Consider the following 18,812-nt stretch of genomic DNA (forward strand, 5'->3'; position numbering starts at 1 on the left):
ACACTGACTGGCCAAAGTATAAAAACCAAGATGGTAGAATTCCTAGTGCATTAATAAATATTTACTGTAAAATGCTCTTTCTTGAATAGTAAATGGATGTCCTTGAAGCTGTTATCAGTTCCTCTAGTGTATTCTAATTGTACAGAAAGTCATGTTATTTGCCTCTGAAAAAAGATTTCATGTAAGAAACAGACAAAAGGCAATCCAAGTACAATTTTTTAATAAAGATAATTACAAAAGATGGAAAAATCAGCTCAGAAAGGCCAATTACTTCTTTAATAGATCAGTTTTTTGACATAATAACTCACATCAATTTTAAATACTATCACATAAAGCATGGTGGAGAAAGAAATTTTGCTTCATAATTAGAAAACTCACAATAAAACTTGCCAAGAAAAACAAAAACAAAAAAAGCCATTTTGAAAATAAATACAGTCCATGCCAAAGTAGTATAAAATGAAGCCAGAAGTCTTCAAAAAGAAAAAAATTTTTCTTCCCGATATTTTCTCACTCTTTTATGGTTTCTGAAATTGGTGAGACACTCAAATTCAAGGGTTGCTGAGCTGTTCTGATTTGGCTCTGTTAAAAGAGGCAACATAAAATATTAAAGTCCTGGAGGGTCAAGCCAAGAAACACACACTGATAATGCCTTGAGTCAATTTTTAGAGTACTGACTACCTTAATCTTTCCAGTGATTTTACAATCTATTCAAGTTATCCTATAAAGGCTAGCACAAAATTACATGTGGTCAAATATATGCTTTCTGATGATAAACACCTCAATTATGATTTTTCCAAACATAACTAAATTATGAATCATGTTATACCAGCCCAGCGTTTAATTTACCCATCTTGGGATGCCTGAGTGGCTCAGTCGGTTAAGTGTCCGACTTCTCAGGTCATGATCTCACGGTTCGTGGAGTTCAAGCCCCGTGTTGGGCTCTGTGCTGACAGCTCAGAGCCTGGAGCCTGCTTCAGATTCTGTGTCTTCCTCTCTCTGCCCCTCCCCAGCTTGCTCTCTGTCTCTTGGTCTCTCTCAAAAATAAATAAACATTAAAAAAAATTTTAAATTTACCCATCTGCCAATACCACACACACACACACACACACACACACACACACACACACACACAAAGTAATCATGTATACAGAAATAAGAGCACCATGAAAAGATCACATAAAGTTAATAGCAAAAGGTCTCAGATACATTACGTACAATACAAACTGATTTAACGTTCAGTTACACAACATTACTAGTCTTCACCATTTTTTAAGGCAAGCTACATAAGTAAAAAAGAAACAGATAACACACACACTGATAGTTAAGACGGCATATATTATCTTGTGCACCACCAATACAGAGTAAAATTTAGAACACCTCATTCAACTTACTGATGCTCTCAGTCAAGTTCGGTCCAGCACTTCTCAAAAGAATACACACATAACACACCTAAAGTAAATGTATTTATTATTTTTATAGTATATAGAAATTACTAGATAAAAAACACAATTTACCCTTTGGTATCTGTTTTTTCACCACTACTGTCCTTGGATTTATCTTCTTCCTTAACATCTAAAAACAAAAATTGGGAAGAGATTAAAACTTACTTTAAAATATAAAATGTATACCTTACTTAAAATATAAAAAGCTGTCTTAGAGGCACCTGGGTGGCTCAGCTGTTTTAGTGTTCAACTTTGGCTCAGGTCATGTCTCACAGTTTGAGATCCTACATCGGGCTTGCTGCAGTCAAGACTGTCCGTGCAGAGCCAACTTCGGATCCTCTGTCTCCTCTCTCTTCCCCTCCCTCACTTGGGCTCTCCCCCAAAATAAACAAATATTTAAAAAATTTTAAAAAAAGCTGTCCTATACAATTTTAGTATTTATGAATTCAATAACTATACAAGCTTTGTTAGGTGCTGTGCTAAATGAGAGAGGTTCAAGGAGTTAATGTCACATAGATCCTGCCCTCTGAAGTTCTTTTCCTTGCACCACAGTATTACAGCTGAGATATGCACTGTGGAGAAGTTCAGCCTACAGACACGAGCACAGCAGCACTGAGGGAGGTTGGGAAAAACTACCACAAAGAAGTGACCTTTGAGAGATGCCCTTGGAATTAAAGAAGATGTGGCACTTGGCAATGAGAAAGAATGAAATCCCGTCATTTGCAACAACGTGGATGGAACTAAAAGGCATTACGCTGAGTGAAATAAGTCAGAGAAGGACAGATATCATATGTTTTCACTCATATGTGGATCTTGAGAAACTTAACAGAAGACCCTGGGGGAAGGGAAGGGGGAAAAATAGTTACAAACAGAGAGGGAGGGAAGCAAACCACAGGAGACTCTTAAATACAGAGAACAAACTGAGGGTGGATGGGGGGTGGGGGAGAAGGGAAAATGGGTGATGGGCATTGAGGGCACTTGTTGGGATGAGCTCTGGGTGTTGTATGTAAGCCAATTTGATAATAAATTATATTCATACAATAAAATAAAATGAAAGAAAAGAAAATCTTTAAAAAAAGAATAGAGAACCATCCCATTATATAGCAGTACATACAGATCTTCCTCATTCTTTTTTCTTTTTTTTCCATTAAATTTACTTATTTATTTTGAGAGAGAGAAAGAGCACATGAGCAGGGGAGGGGCAGAGAGAAACAGAGAGGGAGAATCCCATGCAGGCTCCATGCTGTCAGCACAGAGCCTAATGTGGGGTTCGAACCATGGGATCATGACCTGAGCCGAAATCAAGAGTTGGATGCTTAACCGACTGAGCCACCCAGGCGCCCCAGATCTTCCTCATTCTTATGTACCACAATCCATTTAACTGGTCCTATGTTAGTCAATATTTGCTTTTTTCCAAGTATTTTGCTTTATTAATAATTTCATAATAAATAACCTTGTATAGATAAAAAAGAGAGAGATGTCTTAAGAATGAATAGCTTTTGGGTGGGAAAAGGGATGAAGTATCTTGAACGGAGGGAAACCTTAAAAGGACTTTGAGGTAAGGTGGAATTAGCAGGTTTAGAAGGAAGAAATGAAAGACCACTGGGACTGAAGTATTCTGAGAAGAGAGAATCAGGTAAGATAAACCCAAGACACAACAGAGGCTAAATCTTACTGCTTATTCACTTTAACTCTCACTGTGGAAGTACTGAAACTCAATCATTTTAATAAAAATCAATAAAATAGTAACATTACCACTACAAACTCAAGATTATTAAAACAAATTAGCCTAAATGTGAATTTCTTCTTTAAAGAAGCATATGAGACAAAGTTGTGATGTAATGACCTAATAATAAAGATACAGCGATTATACACAGCATCACTAAGCATTCTACATACACATTTCAGGAAACTGGTCTGCCTTACAATACAAACATGTGTGTGACAAGAAGGATGACATTTCTTTCAACTTCTGGCTTAATTTTAGATATGTAAACTTAATAATTCAAATTGCTAAAATGGAACTGGGAAAGGGAGGAGGAAAAAGAAATGGCCCCCACTTTAGAGGTTTTGATTATAGATTTTTAAAAATGTTTTCTATGGTAATATTTCTTTATGTGTAGGATAAGGGATTTTAACAATTGGAAGGTCTTACAAGAAGAGCCCCACCACGAAAGAATTTTTTTTAAAGTTATCATTATCAGCAACAAAAGTTTTGAGGAGCTAAATACTAAGAGATTAATCCACTACCAGGCTACTAAGCCAGAGCAAAAGATACTCTCTTTTTAGCTAAAAAGGCAATTAAAGACAAGCAGCACCCTAGTAAATGTGTTTTCCCTTTTGGAAAACAAACAAACAAAAAGCACAAAAAAGATAAAGATTTTAAAATGAGAAGAAACTTCAAAAATGACAAGAATATATACAGACAGTGAGAGAAATGAAAAATACTAGAACAATCCTACAGCTAAAGCAAAGTCCTCCTTACCTCAAAAATAGATGGAATTTCTGGATGTCAATCAGTACATAAGAGCAGACTGGAGCCATCATTGTGATACATTGCAAAGTTAAAATTATAAAATGGTAGAGAATGGTAGCCTACAGAGGAGTGAATCATGAGTAAAAGAACAGAACTAAAAGTGTCAGATATGCTGTGGAATCCTAACCTCTCTAGTAAAAAAGAAAAAAGAACACGATAGCCAGCTTATTCATGTAACTTCGATGTAATAGATAAAAGGAAAAGGATGTTGGCCCAGTATCTCTATCAGTTTTCCGCATGCTACAGGGTTAAAATTAACAGCCAGCTAAACTCATGCTCATCACCATTACTTGTATACAGGCATCAGGTATCCAATCAAGAAATGCACCAAGTGTTGAGAGTACAGATATTTAAGATCTGGTGTTCCCTAGCCTTGGGCAGCCCAATCTAGCAAGGAGATACATAAAATCCTATAACGAGGCACTATAATACAATGTGTTAAACAAAATGACCAAGGTATGTGTAAGTGCTCTGGGAACTCAGATAAAAGATAACCAATTCTGGTAGTAAATTCACCACTTAGAGCATCATTTTGTCAAAAGACAAGCTACTAACAGCATTTTTAAAGTTAAAGCATTGAAGTATTATACCTCCTCTCCAACCCAGCTTCCAAATCCCTTCTCTTTCCTCAGAGTTTTTATGTTTTCATTCAACAACTTCTGAGCAAAGTCTATTCTCCTAGCTTTTTCACAATGGTGAAAAACTGGTCTGAAGATAATATGACTCTTCTTTTGTGTTTAATTCCCATCAAATAAACTTTAGGTAATTAAAGATTATCTTAGAATTTCAGTTCTGCCCACAGACTACAAACGGACCTATAACCACTTGGTCTTCTCACCCAGTCTGTATCATCATAGTGTAATGTTTGCTATTTTATGCCTATGTCAGCAAGAGACAGTAGGTAATAAGGTTTTCTACATTATAGAGCAAATGTGATTAGTAACATCAGCAGAGCCCTAAATAAAAGATTTAAGAGCTAAGCACCATTTACATTGGGAAAAAAAGTCATCTACCTAGCACACACACCTTTCTAATACTTACTTGTGTAATGGCCTTCAGGCTCCCATAAAAACTGCAGTGAAGCTCATTTTTAAAATTTAGAGTTAAAACACCTTTACCAAAAAATAAACCTGACCTGCTTTTTTGTCCTCTGTTTCCTTCTTGTCTTCTTCAATTCTAGCTTTCTTGGCTCCTTTCTTATGATCAGCCACATTTCTACGACCTCCTTCTCCTTCATCCTCAGAGTCTGAGAATTCTTCATCACAAGCTATCCGTTTGTCAGATGCTCGGACTAATTATACAAAGATTTTAGATAGACAACATTAAAAATATCATTAATACCAAGTATGTTAGAATGTCTACACCACAACAGCATACTATTATGCTATTGCTCTAGCAATCAATAATAAATAGAATGAGAAGCTGGAAAGTCAAACAGAAGGTGCTTAATGTTATTCAACCCATTCTACTCTGGATAATTGGTATTACTGATTAATTCCCAAATATACATAATTAAATTTGACCACATATGTACAGTCACATGAACTGAAAACGTTGACACTCAAATCAGGCTTTAAGGCATATGAAAGTAAAACTATGGAAGATTAGCAATGGAAAAAAAGGCCAGTAATAATGGTGTGCTCAGGAAACATGACCCAAAGTGAAGTTCTCAGGCCATTAAACCTTCAGTTTGTAGTGATGTTTTTAACAAATCAGAAAAATGTAACAGAATACACATCAAGGTATTATCTTACTAGAAATTCTCTTGTCTGGATCTTCTCCATCTTCATCTCCACTGTCTTCATGAACAGCATCTTCTGGAATAGCTTGCATCTGGACGCCAGGTGCATGAGGTAACATGCGTAAATTTTCAAATAAGCGCTGTCTAAATTACACGTACAAATGTATTAGACAAAATTCATTTTCTTTCAAGTTCCTCTTAAATGTAACAGGAAACATTAAGCAAAAATTTCATCTTTATCTGACTTAACCTGTGAGTTAAATTAGTAACACATAAAAGCACTGATACTTCAGACTGTCATTAACCCATTCAATCCTCAAAATTTATAATGTAGGTACTATTGCATCCCCCATTTCACTGGTGAGAAAATACAAGCCTTCAAGGCAAATGAACCTGCCACATGTCACAAAACTAATGTGTGGCAAAGAAAGAGGACACAAACTCAGGCCTGTGTACAATAACCCTCTAAACACTTTGTTCTTAGAAATAAAGCTTTATCAAAATGTTTTCAAAAATGAAAATTTCGGGGCGCCTGGGTGGCGCAGTCGGTTAAGCGTCCGACTTCAGCCAGGTCACGATCTCGCGGTCCGTGAGTTCGAGCCCCGCGTCAGGCTCTGGGCTGATGGCTCGGAGCCTGGAGCCTGTTTCCGATTCTGTGTCTCCCTCTCTCTCTGCCCCTCCCCCGTTCATGCTCTGTCTCTCTCTGTCCCAAAAGTAAAATAAAAACGTTGAAAAAAAAAAATTAAAAAAAAAAAAAAAAAAAAATGAAAATTTCACTTTCATGTAAGGCAAGGAAGTATACAATTTAGAGAACCTTTGCGATTTAAAAATATTTAATAGAAAATGGAAATATTTTTGAGCTATGAGGTCCATACATTTTCATTATCTCAGGAAACAAAAATCAGTAATCTTAAGGTTTCAATGCTTTTGAATAAGACAAAGGAAGTATCTGATATATAAAGCTAAAGATGAAATATTTATCAAACCAATTCAATGATTTCTTACTTTATCTTTTCCATATATTCGGGAGTATTCTGGTTTGTCATGTTTGAAGGACTAATATGCAGTTTGAAGTCCGGGCCAAAATACTCAAAGTAATCATTATATGGCAATTCTATTAAAAACAATGAAATAAAGTGACATATTAAAAGTTCAGTTTTCACACAAATCCATGCACAAAATCCAGATTCAAGTTGTAAAATGTTCCCCAAGAAAATATTTAAAGTGAACACAAAGGGAATTTATTAAGTGACTATTCTATTTACATGGTTTTGGAATCTACTCTAATCATCCATCCATCCATCCATCCATCCATCCATCCATCCATCCATTTGTATATATAAACAGTTCCAACCAACAAAGATATCATAATAAGAATACTTACCATTGGGAATCTCACAATCAAGGGCAACTGCAGTCTCGTATGTCCAACATCGAGCAACATTACGAATTGTGTATCCACCTCCCCCAAGCATCAGTAATGGTAAATTGAAAGTTTTTACAACTTCTACACATTTAGCATGACCTAAGACAAAGAAGATCTGAGTAACATACAAATCTAAATATTTTAGCAGTTTGAAAAGTTTTAAAAAGATAATAAATGCAAAGTTTTACTCAATCAAAATGGCTTTTCTAAGTATTTAAAAAATATGTAAAAATTTCAAGAAATCTCTAGTCTAAAATTTACTTTTCAATCATATACCTTTCACACAATGATTTTTAAAACACTGGCTACTTTAGCAAGTATCCCTGATAGAAAAGTCAAATATACAACTAAGATTAAAATATGAATATTTTTTATTAACATATGAAAAAGTTCTGTGATATGAAGATTCTATGTTCTTGTGAGGTTATGCGGGGTGGGGGGAAAGGTTACAATGAAACATACACAATCTAAATTTTCCCTCTAGACTCATACAAATTATGGAAAGCTATATAACAAAGTTTAACTGTGGGTTATCTTCAGGTAGCAATACTATGGATAATTTTTTTAACTTATCTAAGATTATAAAATTAGTATCTATTAGTATAAGAAATACTTCAATAAACTTCTTTGTGTAGAAATTTGAGGAAAAAGTAAACCCAATATAAAAACAAAGTATTTCTTTGGATACATGTACCAGTTCAATAATCAATTATAAGTTAATTACCAGTAATTTCTTGATATATTACTTAGGTATACAAATCAATCTTTAAAGAAAAAAACCCTTCAATTGTAAAAGAAAACCATGCTTACTGGAGATTATCAGGAAAAATCAAAACAGTGCAAAGGAAAAGCTATCTAAAACACCATCATTCAAAGACAGTATTTGAAATATTTCTTTTTTTAAAGTTTACTTTATTGGGGGGAGGGAGAAAGAGAGTGCATGTGTAGGTGGGTGAGGGGCAGAGAGAGAGGGAGAAAAGTCCTCAGTAGGCTCCACACTGTTAGTACAGAACCTGACATCGGGCTTGATCCCATGAACCGTGAGATCATGACCTGAGCTGAAACCAAGAGTCAGATGGATGCTTAACCAACTGAACCACCAGGTGCCCCTTACACATTTCCCTACAATTCTGAGTTAATAAGGTTTAATTAGTTTTTTCATGTAATTGTATATTGTGAGCATTTCTAATTAAGTATTCTTCAATAGTTGCACCATATGATTCATAACCCAATTTCTATTATCACTACTAGAAAAATGACTGTTTCTTGTAACAGATAAAAATGAATGGCAGAGATCACAATAGTAACAACATAAAGGAGGGCAGAAAGGAGATGGACAAGAGGGGACTAATAGACTTAAGAAATACAAATTGAAGTTGGCAGTGCAGAAAGCTTAGAATCAAGTTTAAGATTTGGGATTGCAAATATCCTTATGCTTTATACCAGGGAAATTGTAACAGTTGGCTGAAGTGTACATTAATGTAAAACACTATAGTTTATGATTATGAATGCTATTACTTTTCAGTATGAAGGCATTAAAGCATTTTCAAACAGCTAAGACAGGAAAACGGTCTGTTAATACCCATTTTGTACTAATATTAGGTAGATCATTTTTAAAACATGTCCATTTTGAGGCCAACATATGGTTATCAACACATTAAGTCCAACATATGAAACTATTACTTGGCCACTGCTGACCTACCAAGAAAAGGGGCAATCAAGTTTGTATGGTTCAACCTAATAAAAGCAAAATAGATTATACTATAATTCTAATGCTAACTGGTATAGAAGCAATCGTAACATTAAGTAAAATAGCCTTTAATATCTGGATTTAGTTATTTAATTCCATTTAAGCCAACAGTAATTCTGGAAAAGTTCTATTGAGAATTCTTCACATCTTACGAATGAATTCAAAGCATCCATTTGTTACCTAAAAGTTCAAAAGGAAAACAACTACAAAATCATGTACAATAGTCATCATTATTGATCCCCATATAGCAAATTTTAAGACCTTATTAAATAAAGTTTCAGATTTATTCTTAAACTCTAGAGTTAATTCCATGATGGTGATCTTTTACTTTGGTCTGGACTTCTATCACAAGTTAATTTCAACACTTGATCAAATTTAAATTTCTGGTGTAGTACTAATCTCCCACATCTTTTCTCCTTTCTCAGAAAGCTCCTTGAGAATGTGCGCCACCAAAATGAGACAAAAGTGAGGAGGAAGACAGAGGAAAGAGCAATAGGGGAGGGGAGGCACACAAGAGAAGCAAAGAGCTCTTTGTTCTACCATATCTATAGGGGATACTCAACCAAACAGTAACAGATCAGAAGGCTATTCTTCAAGAAGGTAAAAATGGTGGAATATTTGATGCATCTGAACATTTGAAGCTATTTAGACACTGGCAGTTTAATAATGAGTAAAGAGAAAGCTAAGTAATTGAAAAACTGGGCAAGAAAAGCAAGTTATGCAAAAAGGAAAAATCTGGTAACTGAGAAGTGCTTTAACGTTAATGACACTGTAAACACTGAATGCCACAACCAAAATTCTAGTATACATACCCAGATTTAAATTGTAAAAATGAAGACACTGGAAGGGTGTGTGCATGTGTTGGGGACAAAGTGGTGAAAAAGAGCTAAATCCCTCTTCTTCCATGATAGGAAGTGAATACGCAAAGCTAAAATAGAAAGTAACAAAATTTGCATGTTATATTTCTAGAAAGATAAAAACCAGGGGTGCCTGGGTGGCTCAGTCGGTTGAGCGTCTTGACTCTTGACTTCGGCTCAGGGCACGATCTTGTTCATGGGATGGAGCTCCCTCGGGCTCTGTGTCGGGGGCACGGAGCCTGCTTGGGGTCCTCCCTCTCCCTCACTCCCTGCATCCCCCCTGTGCACACACACATGTGTGCCCTCTTTCTCTCTCAAAATACATATAAACTTAAAAGAAAAAATAAAAGATAAACACCAAAGAGAGGAACCAAAAACACTGAAAATGGCTGCTTTGCTTGAGACTGCAAGAAACTTTATAGAAGTATTCACCGCTGAATGTATCAACAAAAGAAAACCTAATTTACTGAAACAAGATTAATTATAGTTAATGCATACATACATTCAACAAAACCCATGAAAATTACAGAGCATGTAGCTCTGTGTAAAAATTGTAATGAAAACTAGTATGGGAAGTTCTTGGAAGAAAAAAAAATTCTCCTGGGACTATCATCCATTAAATTGCTTACCTTTGACTGTCAAATTGAAGCAACCAAGCCTATCACCAGATAGTGAGTCAGCACCGCACTGTAGCACCACAGCACTAGGTTGATACATTTCCATCACTTTTGAGATAATCTATGTACAAGATAACCAAAGTTATTATCTCTAAAAATACTTTTAAAATTCCATTTTGATTTTATGTTTTTTTTAAAGATTTTATTAAGTATCTTTATACCCATCATGGGGCTCTAACTCATAACTCCAAGATCAAGAGTTACAGGCCCTAACTGTGCTAGCAAGGTGCCTCTCCATTTTGATTTTGAAATAGTAATACTTACAGGCTTAAAAATCTGCCCATAGGACTCATCATCTATACCATCTCTCATTGGAAAATTGACAGCATAGTATTTGCCTTTTCCAGCACCAATATCCTAAAATACATAATTAAACAGCTCTTAGGGAGTATTTCATAGTGAAAATATTTGACATGTTTATTAAAATAGTTTTCTGCAAGATTGTAAAAACAGGTAACAATATCCAATTCTGAATTCAGCTTTTAGGTTAAGAAAGGAAATAATACAGAAGAAGTACATATTCCAATATTAATGGATTGCATTATTAGGCTGAAAAGAATGAGTTCCAATTAATCTGAAATGGTTATCTTGGGAGAACAGAAATTGAACATCAACAATTAAAGGCAATATTACATGAGACCAAGAAATTTATCATCAACAGAATATGTAAGACAACATTATGAATAAAGCTACAGAAAATAAATATTCTGAGCAGAAAAACCCTGCAGAACAATTGTCTCTATAATGCAGAATCCTCCTTGTGGCTCATAATCTGGTGTAAGTTTATTTATGATGAAAGATAAGCCCTGACTGTCCTGATGTCTTGACAACTGCAGACTAAAGCACCAAAATCTGCTCTTTAATTGTGCTTGAAGTAAATGTTTCTACTTGTTGAATAAATACCACTCTAGGCATTAATACCTTCCAAATGAAGCAAAAGAAACAGAGAGCTGGGTTCAGCAATGTAGACACACTTAGGATACACACACAACATATACTTATTTGTATAAATAAGTATTTGAAATACTTATTTCACGCATAGATGCGTGAGTGTAAATGTACCTCTGCACGTGCACACATATATGTTCCTTAAAGAAACGGTACAGTATAAAAATTGCTACAAAACAGTTCTTTACCTGCCACACCAAAGGATTAGGGGTGACTGATACTCAGGTGTTTTAGATTATGATTCAATATACTTGAATCCTTAGGATTACTAACACTTGTGTGTAAATTCTCCCCTGATCTCTCATATAATAATCTGAGCTTGATTCATTTTAAAAAAGCATAGTTTATCCTTCAATATTAGTTATTATGAGCCAACTTCCAACGAAGACAAGTGGGATTACACATCTCCTCCCAACCAAATTTTTCTTAAGAAATCTAAATGTTTATATGTAACTAAATGCAAACCATACAGATGTGGATAAACTAAAAGCACTGTGAATTCTTAAACTCCTTCATTAAAAACCAAATTCCTGGATGGGGCGCCTGGGTGGCGCAGTCGGTTAAGCGTCCGACTTCAGCCAGGTCACGATCTCGCGGTCCGGGAGTTCGAGCCCCACGTCAGGCTCTGGGGTGATGGCTCAGAGCCTGGAGCCTGTTTCCGATTCTGTGTCTCCCTCTCTCTCTGCCCCTCCCCCGTTCATGCTCTGTCTCTCTCTGTCCCAAAAATAAATAAACGTTGGAAAAAAAAAATTTTTTTTAAAAAAAACCAAATTCCTGGAATATATCTTGACACTGAGATTTCAGAGTACAGAAAGTTGGTTAGCACTTCTCACTCCAGCCAAAGGCTAGCAACTCAGAGCTGCTCCCCTTGTAGCACCAGGCTGTATCCCTTCCATTTCTAATTCCTCAACTACTACTGTATCATACCCCTTTTTCTTCTACTTATGCTCCCGATCTAATAAATGCATACAATTTTGAACAATGATCAACGCTCAAGTATCCTTTTTTTCTAATTTAGAATAAATTGTCACGAAGGAAAGGGAATGTTTATCAAATTAACATCTAAAGATACACACAAGTTTATGAAACTCCAAATATAACTACATGTATGATTGATCTTGAGTTCCTTGCAAAATTTTGGGGATAACTTTTATAATAACCAAAGGGAAAAAATATTATGAGGCTATTTCATATAGTGTGTGCAAAATCTTAAGTGACCAGAAGATATTCAAAGTCATCCTGAAATCTTTTAAAAACATTCATTCTCCAATATTTTCCACCAACTTCAAACAATCATAAGAATACTGTCAGAAATTAAAACACAGGCTGACTTTTGCCATTTCTGAGATTAATTAGGACCATACTGAAAAGAGACTTTAATTTTTTTAAACTTAAAATTAGGAAGGCTTTTGCTGAATTTCTAGTGCAATGGTTGTAGGCAAAGGAATTCTAGTGATTTAGAGCAGTACCTCTCAAACTTTAATGCACAGAATCTGAGTTTCTGAGGCCTGACAATATGTTCCCAGGAGACACTGATACTGCCAGTTTAAGGGTCATACTCTGAGAATCATTAGTATGTAAGTTAAGACCAAGTGAGGAAAGACACTGAACGAGCTAACAGGCAAGAAAGTGAAAATGTAAATTTTCAATTTTAAAAGCCACATAATTTAAACAGAAATAAACCACTGACACTCTACCTATTTATAAGAAAGATTTCACCATCACAACTCTTACTGAAAGAGCACCACCTTGTGGTCAAATAAAGAAAACTCACATATTTGAAAAACATGGTTGCTAAAATAAACTCCATACCACAGATATGAAAAATAATCTTAATAAAATAATTTAGAACTAATGTTGAATGCCATGCTAAGAGAAATTTCCTATATAATCCAGGCTGAATTAAAAACAGCTATTTAAATTTTTTAATAAATTTCAACATGCATATAGTTTGGTTCAAGAAAAACTAGTGTAGAAAAAGAAAAAAAAAAACTTCAGGAACTTTGTAGAAACAAGATTTGACCACTGGTTTTTACATTCATTAAAGACCACCAAATGGAAGAAGATAACAGAAATATAAAAGAAATAGTTGCATTTAATTTAACAGGCAGGCGGGATAAGCTATGATATTCTTTCCCCAAAGGAAAAAGAGATTAAAATTAGACCTATTAAATCAAGACTAACTATAAAAAGAACAGTACAAGAATCTAAAAAAGATTTTATTGTTTTCTTATTTTCTTCCACCAGTCTTTACAATCAAAGACAATGTTGACTACTATCAAGTAGGTTTTGAAGATTCAAATGAACATCAATCAAGAAGACTGCTTAGTGCTTCAGGGACTTTCAAAAACAATTATTCAATCAAAGAAAGTAACCGAGCCAAAGGAAGTCCTCTCAGAATTTTTGTATAGTCAACGAAAGTGAATTCTAGCATATGTTAGATAACATATAAAAAAAGACTCTATTCTGCACACAAATTTCAAATTAATGACTCAAGAACAATATTAGTTTAGATATATAATTATTAGCTTCCTCAGTTTTCCTAATATTTATCTCGTAATTATTTATTCAGACCGATTTCAGTCTTACCCGCAAATCTCCTGTTCCGGGAAAGTATTCCCCATACTTATGGAATGATACAGTCATTACACGATCTGTGGTATAAAAAGCTTCTTCGACACCATCACCATGATGGATATCAATATCAATATATAAGACTCTTTGATGATACCTGAAAACAAAGCCGTAAGTTTTCAAAGGGTTTTAAGATGGGGAAGAACCACCATGGATTCAGAAAACCTATTTTTGAGCTCTTGCATTCCAGAATGTTTAATCCCTTTTCTTACTTTACTTCCAGCTTAAGAGACCATTCATACACCTGAAATTACAAGTTTGAGGCTTAGATCCTTAAATCTTCTCTTTAGCCCCAATCTAGGTAAGAAAATGTATTTACTCTCTGTGAAATCTGTCCTATTCTACAGGTTTTAAAAACATAAAACATGTTCCTATATATTAACAACTGAAGATTATACCATACTTAGAACTGTTACTTTAAAACATCTCTCTAGTACATTTTCAGGGTTATACAACAGTGGTTAGCAATCTATGGCTCATAGTCCAAATTTGGCCAATGGGATCTTTTTTAAAGCTTTAATGTAAGAATAATTTTTACATTTTTAAATGGCTGAAAAATAAAATTAAAACAGGAATAGTTCAGGATATGTGACAATTAAGTGAAATTCAAATTTCAATGTCCATAAATAAAGTGTTACTCAAACATGGCCACGTTTATTTGTTTACATATTGTCTACGGCTTCTTTTGTGCTTCAACTGCAGAGTAGAGCAGTTGTGACAGAAACCACATTCGGTACTCTCGTCACTTCACAGTGCTGATTGGAGCACTGCAAATTGCAGCGATACAGTTATAACTTGAATGCATTTTAAGAGCCATGTGTATCATCATAATGTGACATCTTATTACTAGCACGCACCCAGGTCAAAACAAGAGAAAAGGAAGGTGAACTCTGAATGTCATCCTTTTATGGCACTGTAACCTGAGGATTATTCTGTTACTGAGTTTAATGGCAGCACTGTATTTATTACATGATGATACCACAGCTATGTTAAAAGAAAATAATGTAAACTGACATTATCAAACTAAGCACTCTTAGAAACAGTCTCAACTCACAGGAAAGCACCATTCAGCAAAGTTATGAAATAAAAGTAGAATGTCTCATCACAGCAGAATCTCTTCACAAAAATAATAAAGCTGTGAGCAAAGCAAGTTTCTAAGTGGTTCATAAGTGGCTTATCAACTGTCAACTAATTAAATGTTTGATCACATCAGTTAAAGAAATATGTCTAGACAAATTAAGTTAAACTTATTTAAGAATATAAGCATGTGGGGGGCGCCTGGGTGGCTCAGTCAGTTAAGTGTCCGACTTCAGCTCAGGTCATGATCTCGCAGTCCGTGAGTTCGAGCCCCGCGTCAGGCTCTGTGCTAACCGCTCAGAGCCTGGAGCCTGTTTCAGATTCTGTGTCTCCCTCTCTCTCTCACCCTTCCCCGTTCATGCTCTGTCTCTCTGTCTCAAAAATAAATAAATGTAAAAAAAAAAATTAAAAAAAAAAAAAACAGAATATAAGCATGTGGGCAAGAACTATTACTCAAGAGATGAAGACACAAGAACCAACATCAATAGTAAATTAAAAACCAAGGCAAATAATTTCAAATGGTTTTCTCTGGCTCTCAATGAGCTCACTGAAACATTTTAGTTGTTTATATGAGGAGTCAATTCCAAATTTTACATGACTGAAAAATTAGCTTCTATGAACCATATGCATGGAATCAACTATAGACAACATTTTCAGTACTGAGAAAAAACTAATTCACTACAATCTCAAGTGGAATCTAAGACATGTTACAACCGATAATGGTTAAAAAAAACCAAAACTTTATAAATTTCCAAATTCTTAAGTACCTCCTCTATAGATACCGCTCTCAAACTGCCATCAAGGGTAACTTTAAAACTGTTCTAGTAATTTAGAGATAATTTTATCCATTAGTAGAGAACAAAGCCCCACTGCGCGTAAATCTACACAAACTCATTCAAAAAACAAATTTCCTTTAACACAACGTTTCATACTTTTGCTTTCAAGAGTTAAAACTTACAAAATGTTAGAACATGAACTTCAGGGTCATGTCATTTCTCATTAGTTGAAACTATTACCCAAATCTAAATCGCTACACTACTTCTAGTATTTTTTAAAAGGATATTTAATGGACTTTTAGATATACATAGGCATTTCTCATTCTCATTAATCCAAGGAATGGGAAAATGTCCTGCATTTCTACAATGGTTTATAGAAAATCCATAGAAGACTCACCATAACTACTTTTAACCTACTTGATATGTTTTTTAAAGCCACAGATTCATATTGTTTTAAACTTTTTTCATAAGAAAAATAACACAAATTAACTTACTTTAGTAACTCAAGGATGGCAAGTACAATATCATTAACATAACAGAATCCTGATGCTTCTGATTTCTTAGCATGATGTAATCCTCCAGCCCAGTTAACAGCCATATCAGTTTGTTGTCGGTTTAACTTCACAGCTCCAGCTAAAAAACCAGACAGGGTAGACTTTGAAAGTGTTTAAAATAAAAAACAGTAGAACTAGACAAAAGCCCTTTATAGAGTATGCCATGTATAAAAGAACTTAAAATTACAAAAATATAAGGATCACTGTCTAGGGCACAAACAGCAATTTCTTCTTAGATAAATATATATATATTTTAAGTTTATTTATTTTTGACAGAGACAAAGTGCAAGCATGAGCTGGGGAGGGGCAGAAAGAGAGAGGAAGACACAGAATCCGAAGCAGGCTCCAAGCTCCAAGGTGTCAGCACAGAGCCTGACGTGGGGCTCAAACTCACGAACTGTGAGATCATGACCTAGGCCAAAGTCAGACGCTTAACCGACTGAGCCACCCAGGCGCCCCTCCTTAGATAAATATTATCCTATAGCTGCGATCTGATTAAATAAGGGTATATATGGAAATTGGTAACTAGAGAGGCAGAAGAGAGAAATCTCTAAGTGAAAATATAATAGCAGTAAGAAACTGAAAACTTCAAATCATTATGACCATAAAACATGGGGAATTCATTGACTGATTTTTAAAGAAAGAAGTAACTACCTTTACTTACTTTTTTTTCAAAGTAAGCTCTACACCCAATGTGGGGCTTGAATTCATGATTCCTAGATCAAGAGTCACATGCTCTACCCAATGGTCAGCCAGGTGCCCCAAACACAGGGGTTTTTAAAGACAACTGTACTCTACTATAAACATACAGACTACTTTTTTGTTATTAAAATCCACTACCATTAAAACTTATGCTCTAAACAAATAACCCAAAAGATACATACTAAGTTTAAGTCATTTTTTTTTAAGTTTGAGAGAGCGAGCACAAGCAGGTGAGGGGGAAAAAGGATCCCAAGCAGGCTCTGTGATGCCAGCACAGAGCCTGACGCAAGGCTTGAACCCACAAACCGTGAGATCTTGACCTGAGCCAAAACCAAGAGTTGGACGCTTAACCAACTGAGCCACCCAGGTGCCCCTAAGCCAATTTTTAAATCTGAATCAGGACACTTACCAACTGAGCCACCAGTTGAGAGCTGACAAAACTCAAAGAGTCCATCAAACACTGGACAATCCTCTCCAACATTAACTGTGAAAGATGGATTTCAGTTACAAGCCCTTCTGTGAATTAATGAAACCTTTTCTTATAAAAACGTTATTTGATGCAATCATAAAACATCTTGGTAGAAAGCTAAAGTTTGTTACTTAAAAATATATCATTTATCCAAGGTAATTAAAGCATTATATGTGAAACACCACCATCAAATCTTACCAGGATTATTTGTAGAACATCTCTACTCTATTACCAAAAAATCAGTAGCAATCAAAATATAAAACGTATTTGATTTTATTAAAACACAGACTTAAATTTAGGCATTTCTCCTCAAATATTCAATAAATTAATCAAGATTCTACAAAATCGAAGCAACTTTAATTCCTTTATAATTTACTCTCTCTACAATTCCTTACATGCACAGACTATCCATAACTTTGAACTATATTTTAGCGAGTACTAAAAAGATAAAGCAGCAGGTTGCCTACCCCATCTCAAAGGAGAATTAACTAAGTTCATAACAGCCAGGGCGTAGAAGAAAGGAGTATATAAAGCACGAGAAAACAACACCTACAGATACATGACACACTGCAATATATTTAGTTCCTTACTACAGACAGGATAAAAGGGACATATATGTATATAACCCATTCTCAAGTCTCTCCCCACTTCTCAAATTACAACTTCTTCAAAAGTAAGGGTAATTATTTTACATAGCTTTGTATATATATCCTTAATCTAACACTACAATGAATAAATTTTAGTTTCTTACTGCTCAGATATAATCATAATCATAATATAATTCAGTAGTATGTATTAGTAAATCAATCCTGTTAATTCATCTGCCCCATCTACTCATGACTTTTAATCTTAAGCCTAAATCTCCATCAAAAAAAATGTATAAATAGTATGTTCTATTTACATTACAGCATTTTACTGAATAAATAATCTATAGTAGAAATGTATACAAAGTTCTATAAATGTATGAGATGTCTAACAACTACACTTAATTTGGCATTATTGAAATTGTTTATTAAAAAAAAATCATCACTAAAATTAATAAAAACACTAATAAGAATGAACTCGTTAACAAGGTTTAAAAAACTCTGTTGCAATCATTCTAGGATGACACTTTGCATTACACTTTCAAGCCAACCAATCACTAATAAAATACTTTTTATCTATAAAATGCTTTATAGAAGAAAATCAAAAGTGTCACCAACAATGGGAAGGAACAGATTATG

The 18,812-nt window shown here is 34.8% G+C and overlaps 1 protein-coding gene across 2 annotated transcripts in view; it reads right to left on the reverse strand.

The window, feature by feature from the left end:
* Positions 1 to 203: 203 nt before the first annotated feature.
* Positions 204 to 18,812, reverse strand: part of HDAC2 (histone deacetylase 2) — a 30,368-nt gene continuing 11,759 nt past the window's right edge. For both annotated transcript variants that reach the window (XM_043592152.1, XM_043592153.1), the window contains exons 4-14: positions 17,530 to 17,604; positions 16,359 to 16,497; positions 13,967 to 14,108; positions 10,694 to 10,786; positions 10,382 to 10,490; positions 7,104 to 7,244; positions 6,725 to 6,833; positions 5,733 to 5,863; positions 5,114 to 5,269; positions 1,515 to 1,572; positions 204 to 579 (exon numbers count right to left, since the gene is read on the reverse strand). In XM_043592152.1, the coding sequence (XP_043448087.1) occupies positions 549 to 579; positions 1,515 to 1,572; positions 5,114 to 5,269; positions 5,733 to 5,863; positions 6,725 to 6,833; positions 7,104 to 7,244; positions 10,382 to 10,490; positions 10,694 to 10,786; positions 13,967 to 14,108; positions 16,359 to 16,497; positions 17,530 to 17,604 (1,184 nt within the window). In that variant the 3' untranslated portion in view covers positions 204 to 548. The remainder of the gene's footprint in view (positions 580 to 1,514; positions 1,573 to 5,113; positions 5,270 to 5,732; positions 5,864 to 6,724; positions 6,834 to 7,103; positions 7,245 to 10,381; positions 10,491 to 10,693; positions 10,787 to 13,966; positions 14,109 to 16,358; positions 16,498 to 17,529; positions 17,605 to 18,812) is intronic.

The sequence above is a fragment of the Prionailurus bengalensis genome, chromosome B2, assembly GCF_016509475.1.
Source record: "Prionailurus bengalensis isolate Pbe53 chromosome B2, Fcat_Pben_1.1_paternal_pri, whole genome shotgun sequence".
Taxonomy (NCBI): domain Eukaryota; kingdom Metazoa; phylum Chordata; class Mammalia; order Carnivora; family Felidae; genus Prionailurus; species Prionailurus bengalensis.